Source organism: Psammomys obesus, unplaced genomic scaffold, assembly GCF_907164565.1.
Source record: "Psammomys obesus unplaced genomic scaffold, mPsaObe1.curated_primary_1811, whole genome shotgun sequence".
NCBI classification, from domain to species: Eukaryota; Metazoa; Chordata; class Mammalia; order Rodentia; family Muridae; genus Psammomys; species Psammomys obesus.
The window spans coordinates 953,517-961,759 of NW_026587382.1; the positions used below are offsets into that span (position 1 = coordinate 953,517).

Here is an 8,243-nt window from a genome sequence, read left to right on the forward strand (position 1 = left end):
ATCATCACGGAATAAGTTTTGCCTATTTTAGAACAATGAAAAAACTTTTTTTAAATGACACCCAATCACTACGTACTTGTGTGAAGCTTAGGTTGTTGCACACCGTCTAAGCTGAGCAGCAATGGAAACTGGCTTCCTTCCAAACACCGATCACCCAACACAGTGGGCGATGCTCCACTGCTGTCTTCCTTTGAAGACGAGGAAGTGAACACAGAAACGCAGGCACGATAGGTGGCCTACTAATACCGCCTACTTACCATGCCGTCTGTCTGTCCCCTTCCGCTGAAGCATGTCAGCACCATAACCACTGGCAGGTTTCTCTCCTGTGTTCTCTGTTGTCCCTGTGGCCAAGAACACAGTCGAAGACACATACTAAAAAACCCGATGGTGGTTATTTTAGGTGAAGAGGCATGAAAAATTGAGCTCTAGATTCACATATCATTTTGGTGAGGAAAAATCTTGATTGATGGGCCTGCCAAGATCTCTTGGCAGTGTCTTGTAGAAAGTATGTCTTCGTGTTCAGCTGAGCACAGGGAGGAGGCCTGTTTCATTCGCAAAGGTATGGTGGGTCCTGCCACCTTGCCAGGGAAAAAGGGACAAATCCTTGAAGCTTTGCTAAGCACCAGGAGACTTCATTCCCTGGTGATCACTAATCAACACACATGTGTGGGCTTAGGAAACTGGCTTCTGCGTTGTGAGGAAGACTTCCCACTCAGCCTTCGAGGCAGGCTCCGACTGGCAGTCAGCAGAGAACTAATGCTCTTTAACACATCAGGCTCCAAATCTCTCCATTGTTGTCAGCAACGTTAGTTACTTTTCGTTTCTTTATTTAGCCAGTCCAGTAGGTTAAAGGTAGTATCTCAATATGGTTTTGAGGGCAGTTTGCTAATAACGAATGTGAATCTTCTCAAATGCTTGTTTTCTTTAATCTTCTTTAGATGATGTCCATTCAAGCCCTTTGCCCATGTTTGAATTGAGTTTTTAAATTATTGTTGTTCAGTTGTAGCCATCCCCCATACACGTAATGGGTATCAATTACTTGTTAGGTCTCAGATTTGCCAATATTTTATTGCGATCTACAGGTTATCATTCACTGTCTTTTTAATATAATATTTCATTAATTCTTTGAGAATTTCATGCAATGTATTTTTAACCTACATCTCCCCTAGCTCATCCCAAACGCACCCTCTCCCTCCCCCACCCCCCCCAACTTCACGCCCCCCTTTTTTTTTTTTTTTAACAACCTACAAAGTCCAATTTGTGATGACCATATACTCCTGCTGTGGGACCATTCAATGGGGTGTGACTGACCTACTAGAGGTGATACTCTTACACACACACACACACACACACACACACACACACACACACACACACACACACAGAGCTTAGGAAGGTCATCACACACACACACAGAGCTTAGGAAGGTCATAAAGTAATAGGTTTCCATCTGGCTTTTTCAAGCATCTTCCATATTAGTTATCCCCCCCAACCCCCTCCTCTGCACATCCTTCTCCCCACTTAAGCCTCCTTTTCCATTTATTACATATTTTCGCAATTCTTTCTTAAGTCAGTGAAGTGTATAATATGTTTATGTTTGTTGTTGCCTACATATCTGGTATTCAGATCTTTGATCCATCCTGAGTGAGTTTTGTGTGTAAAGTAAGGTAAAGGCCCACTTCAACCCTCAGCATAGTGACAGTTTCCCCTGAGTCACTTTTTAAGAGTACCAGGTGTCCCCCTTCAAATTATGCCAACTTCTCTATGTGAGGGCTTTTTTCATTCTGGGCTCTCTGTTCTATTACCTGGGACTGGGTGACTGTTCCTATGCTAGTACCATATCATTTTAATGACTGTAAGTACATTTCTCAGTTAGAAAGTATGAGTGTTCCAACTTCATTCCTTTTCCAGTGTGTTTTTGTACTTGGGATCCTGTGCAATCCCACACAGATTTGGAGACGGACTTCTAATGGATAAAGACAACAACAGCAGCAACACGACAGGACTTGTGTTGAATCTCTACATCTCCTTGGGTGTTATTGACGTTTTAACAATGTTAAGTCTTCTAATGATGAACACAAAATTTCTTTTCCTTTGTTTAGGCTTTGTCTCATTTTCTCCAGCCGTATTTTGTAGTTTTGTTGTCCAGAGCTTTCATCTCCTTAGTAAGATTGACTCTAAGTACTTAATTCTTTTAGACATACTGCAAACGGAATTGATTTCTTAATATTCTTCCTAGGTCATCAGTACAAACGGCCTGGTACTGTTTGGTTTTATTTACAATATTGCCAAACTTGTTTATTGGTTTTAGCAGTCTTCTGGTGAATTGCCAGGGACTTTCTATATATAAAATCATATAATCTGTGACTAGAAATAGTTTAAATCTTGTTCTTTCCACTTTGAAAAATGTGCTGCTAGTATTTTACAGTTTTAAATTGAGCGTGGGCATATAACTCAGTCAGTGCTGTGCTTGCTATGCGAGTGTGAGAGCCTGAGTTTGACACCCACACCCAAATAAGGAGTTGGTGTTGTTAGCATGTGCTTGTAACCCCTGTGCTGGGTGAGCGACACAGAAGCTCCTTAGAGCTCCCTGGATAGTCAGTCTAGCCTAACTGGCCAACCCAAGGTCCCAGTGAAAGACCCTGCCTCAAAAAACAAGGCGAACAGTTCCAGCAAAAGTACACCTAAGATCCACCTGTGGCTTCTACGTACGTGCACAAATGAGTAACTCCTGACAAGCGTGCACACACTGTCTGTAAAGTGGAAGGAAAAGGACCCTACAGAGCAGTGCGCTGAGGCCGAACACTGATCTATCTGGTCTGCAGATGACTGAACTCGTGTGGTTTTCTTTGTTGTTATAATGTATGACTTTTAGAGAAAAACTAGATGTTTAAGAAAAGAAGACCTATGAGAGAGAGAGAGAGAGTATTGAGCCTGGGAAAGACTGAGCTGACAACAATGCAGGGGCTGAGGGATTAGTGATGGCTGTAAGTAAGTGTGTTCCCATTTATTCTCACCCCTCACCAGCCATGCAAGTTCATGGGAAGTTCTGGGGTTAGAAATTGGCTTGGTCTGTGATACTGATCATTTTAAGACTAACCCCTCAGGCAACCACCATCCAGACTCCCTGCAGTATGAGTTCTTAGTGGAGATGGCTTTGGCAGTTTAGAGAAGTGTTTGACAGTGTTGTCTCCAGTATAATTTACCCTGAGTCCCTTGTTCTGTTTGCAGCAATGACTCCGCTTGAAATGAGCAATCAAACCCGCATCACAGAATTCATCTTCCTGGGATTTTCCAACCACCCCAGCCTACAGGGCCTCTTCTTCCTGGTCTTCCTGGCCATTTACCTGACAACGCTCTTGGGGAACACACTCTTGATGGTGGCCACCAGGGTCAGCCCGGCTCTCCACACCCCAATGTACTATTTCCTCAGCAACTTGAGCTTCCTGGACATCTGCTACACGTCCACCACCATCCCCGTCACACTGGTGAACTTCTTCAGGGAGAAGAAGACCATCTCCTATGAAGGCTGCCTCTCCCAGATCTTCTTCTTTGTGACGTGTGCTGGCACGGAGGGTGTGCTTTTGGCTACTATGGCTTATGACCGCTATGTGGCCATTTGCCGTCCTCTTCAGTATCACGTTCTCATGAGTGTGAAGGTCTGTGTCAGCTTGGTGACTGGGTCCTGGCTGTGTGGCTTGGTGAACTCTGTGACTCACACGGCCCTGACAGCCATGCTCACTCTGTGTGGCCCCAACCAGATCAGCCACTTTCTCTGTGACATCCCACTGCTCCTGAAGCTCTCCTGCTCAGACACCTCTGTCAATGAGTCTGTGCTCCACGTGGCCAGTGCCACCATCGGCCTGAGCCCCTGCCTGTTCACCGCAGGCTCCTACATGCTCATCATCTCTGCCATCCTGAGGATTCCCTCTGCTCAGGGGAGGAGAAAGGCCTTCTCCACCTGCGCCTCCCACCTCACTGTGGTGGTAGTTTTCTTTGGAACAGCCAACTTCAACTATGACAGACCCAGGGAAGGCTACTCCCTGGACATGGACATCTTGGTGTCTGTGCTGTTCTGTGTTGTGACCCCCATGTTGAACCCCCTCATCTACAGCCTGAGAAACAAGGAGGTCAAGAGCGCTCTGAGAACGCTTACTAAAAAACATGGATTCTCTAGTGATATTAACAACTAAATTGTTTGTCTGTCTTGTTATTCTTTCTCCCCCTCCTTTTCCTAGTACATTAAAATGTATTTTTAGTTCTTTGAGAATTTTGCACAATGTGTTTTAACCACATTCAGCCCCTTTCCCAACTCCTTCCAGATCCATCCCTTTGCCCTACCTGCTCAATTTTGTGTTCTCTTTAACCTGTTTTTTTAAACTCATATCAAATTCAGTTTTGCTGCTCATATATTCTTGGCTGTATGGCCTTTCCCTGGTGTACAGTTGTCTTACCAGGGGCCGCACCCTTAAAGAAAACTGGCTTTCCACCCCCTGGAAACTACCAGTTCCCAGTAGCTCCTCAGCTAGGGGTAGAACTTTGCAGCTATCCTCCCTCTCCATGCTGGGATCTGGGCTGGACTGAGTTTGCACAGACCTTGTGTGTATCATCACAGCCACTGCGAGCTCATCTACACAGCTTCATGGCTCTGTCCAGAAGACTCTGTTTCCGTGTAGTCATCCACCACCTCCGACTCTTATGCTCGGTCTGTCTCCTCTTCTACAACGACCTCTGAGCTTTGGGAGAGGAGGTGTAACCCAGATGTCCCACATATGCTCAGCATTCCAAATTCTTTCATTATCTGTGCCTTGACCAGTTATGGGTTTCTATATTAATTACTATCTCCTGAAAAGAAAAGTTTTTGTGATGAGGGTTGAGAAATGCATCAATCTGTGTTTATAATGGTAAGTCATTAGGAATCGGCTTAATACTAAATCCTTGTAGCAGACAAGTAATATGGTAGGTTCTGTCCTAGGGCCTATGACCTACCTAACCACAGGAAGATCTTGCCCTAACAGTTGATGCATTGATTAACATTCTTAGCAATGCTATATAAAATTTTATTTCCCTCTGTATTCCTGTCAGTATATTATTTTAGTCCTTGTTTATTTTCTTGATTCTAAACAATCCTAACTAGATATGATGAAATATCATTATAGTTTTCATTTGTAGCTCTCTGATGGCTAAACACATGGATTTTTTTTTTTTTTTGATTGGCCACTTGAACTTCTGCATTTGAAAATGTCTGTTCAGTTCATTAGCTTGTTTGTTGATTGAGTTATTTGGTTTTAGGGGGTAGAATTTTTTAGTCCTTTATACAATATGGATATTAATTCTCTGTCAGATCAATAACTTAAAAGGATGTTCTCTAATTCTGTTGTCTGTCTCTTCAATCTACTCACCATTTCTTTTACCTGCAGAAGCTTTTTAATGTCAAGTCTCGCTCTTTTTCTCTGAAGTACTGGAATTCTATTCAAGTTGATGTTTGAATTTTTATCTTGAAGTTTCTTTTTTTGTGTGTTTTCCTTAAATGAGTTCAAATTTGTAGATTTTACTTTGAGGTATTTGATTTATTTTGAGCTGATTTTTATAGTGAGTGAGATATAGAGCTCTGCCTTAGACTTCAACATGTGCCTATCCGGTAGTCTCTTTATGGGACCTCTGTAGAAATAATCGCCATAGCAGTGTGCACGTACTGCTGCATTGTCTGTTCTGTTTTTGGCAGTAAAATTCTGGTTTTGTCACTATAGCTGTCATAGTTTGAATGACAATGGTCCCCATAGTCTCAGCGATTTGAAGCTTAGTTTTCAGACCATTTTTGTGGTATTTTGGCAAAGAATGTGACTACTTTTCGCCTTTGTCCAAAACAATTTACTTGAGGCTAAATAGAAGAATTTTGTATTAATGGTGTTGGCAGAGGAGACTTCAAGACAGGCTAGTATTGACTGTGTCATGTGGCTATTAGTGGCATTCCTATGCAGATCTGTAATGGAAAAGAGCAAACTGAACAAGAAAAATTTTTAAAAAAATGTATAGTTTGAGGAGAAAAGGAGCACCAGGAAGTATAATGAAGTTAAGTCTAGTGCTCAAGGAGAGAAAAGGCTTAAAGAAATGCCTGGTGCTAAAAGGAATAAAGGGAGTTGTGACCTCAGGGCAAGATCCCACACACCTAAGTTTCCAATTTGTGAAAAAGAATTAAAGGAGAGCTTAAGCAGTGAAGGAGACCATTGAAAATGGAAAGCAGATGCAGATATAATTGAATTAGGGGGCCAAGTTCCAGCCCCAGCAAGCAGCAGAACTTGGCAGCTTCAGCCATGTGGTTCTGGTTTTAGACTCAAGGATACAAGAAATGGGTTGTGGAGTTCTCTACTGAGGCCAGGCTTGTGTCAGGGGTGCCTTTGCATGGAGACCAGAGAGGCCATTTTGTGAAGCTGGGAAGAAGCCTGGAGTATATCGGAAACCCCAAGATACTGGAGATGCTAGAGTCTTGAAACACCTGCCAAACGAGACTAGAACCAGCCCAAGAAAAAGAAATGTGTTGCATCTGGAAGGAATTAGAGATATGAAGAGTGCTTTGACATCAGATATAGAGTTTGGAATTTGCCTTGTTGGTTTTCAGTCTTGCTTTTGTCCAGTATTTCCTCACTATGCTCTGCAGGCTTAGATTTCTTTCAAACACCTACTTTACTTAAGGTTCTTAAACTCCTCTACCTCCCTTCTAACCCCCACCCTTAGGTAGGAGATTAGCAGGGAAAGCACTGTAGAACTCTTTTATCTACTTCCTGCTGATTAGGGTCATTGGGTTCTTTGGGGATACACCCATCTCAGTTGTCAGGACACCAGCGGTTCAGTCAAACAGCAGCAGTAAACAGCAGTGGTACCACTCAGCAAAATTGGCTAGACTCCTCTCAAGCGGCCCAAGCCCACCAAAGTGGCAAAACTGCCTAAGCAGCAAGAAAAGTTCTCTGGAGAGTTTCTCTCTGTGAAAACCAGGAAAGCAATGCCAACCATTGAAGAGTGTACAGATGCAAAACCCGAGGTCTCACTGTCTGTGGGCTTCTATTTGTCCCTTCTCAGAGTCCCCAGGAGGATGTTTTATAGCTCACCAAAACCACGCCCCTCACACAAGGTAGTTTGCAGCTGACAAACATCATACCTTTTCATGGGGGCTCTTTTCTGTGGGGGCTGTGTTCTCTCTCTCTCTCTCTCTCTCTCTCTCTCTCTCTCTCTCTCTCTGTGTGTGTGTGTGTGTGTGTGTGTGTGATATTCCCATATCCCATATTTGGGACCAAAACATAAAACAGTCACATGTCACAGACACAGCTGAGTTTTCAAAGAAACCAGAAACTTCCACTTTGATGCTTCCTTTTCTTAATTTTGGAATGGTGATATATATTCTGTGCCATTATATGTTGGAAGTATGTGATCTGCTTTTTTTATTTGATCTTACATGGGTTACAGTTAAGGGATTGCTTTGGGTCACAGAAGACTCTTTGAACTTTGGACTTTTAAATACTTTTGAGACTGTGATAGACTATGCAAACTTTTGAAGTTGGACTAAATGCATTTTGCCTTATGATTTGTCTACAAGTCTATGGGTGCCAGGAAGTGGAATGTGGTAGTTTGAATGAGGATGGCCCCCCTAAACTCAGAGATTTGGAGCTTAGTCACTACGGAGTAGCATTACTTGAAGGAATTAGGTGGTACAGCCTTGTTAGAGGAAGTGCGTCACTGGAAGTGGGCTGTGAAGTAGGCCCAGTGGCTCTTTCTTTTTGCTGCCTGCTGATCTGGCTGTAGAACTTTCAGCTACCTCTCCAGCGCCATGTCTGCCTGCGTGCTTCCATGATGATAATGGACAAAACCTCAGAAACTGTAAGTAAGTCTCAATTAAATGTTTTTTTTTTTTTTTTTAATAAGCATTGTTGTGGCCTTGGTGTGTCTTCACAGCACTAGAACACTAGGACAATAGCGTTGTCATGTAACTTGAATTTATGTATTATGACAGCTCTAACATTGTTCTTTTGGATCAGAACTGGTTGGTTAATCGGGCTTTTTCTATTTCCAAATGAATATTATAATTATTTTTTTTCCATTTCAGTGTTCAGTATATACATACACATCACCTAACCCTTTCAAGTAATACCACTTCCTGATGACTAAGCTTCAAATCTGTGCGCCTACAGGCCATTCTTATACAGATAGATAGATAGATAGATAGATAGATAGATAGATAGATAGATAGA

At 42.7% G+C, this 8,243-nt stretch overlaps 1 protein-coding gene across 1 annotated transcript; it reads left to right on the forward strand.

Moving 5' to 3' along the window:
* Positions 1 to 3,233: 3,233 nt before the first annotated feature.
* On the forward strand, positions 3,234 to 4,193 carry LOC129673881 (olfactory receptor 5V1-like). The gene has a single exon (XM_055603739.1). The coding sequence runs from the start codon at positions 3,234 to 3,236 to the stop codon at positions 4,191 to 4,193; it is 960 nt and encodes a 319-aa protein (XP_055459714.1).
* Positions 4,194 to 8,243: the final 4,050 nt, after the last annotated feature.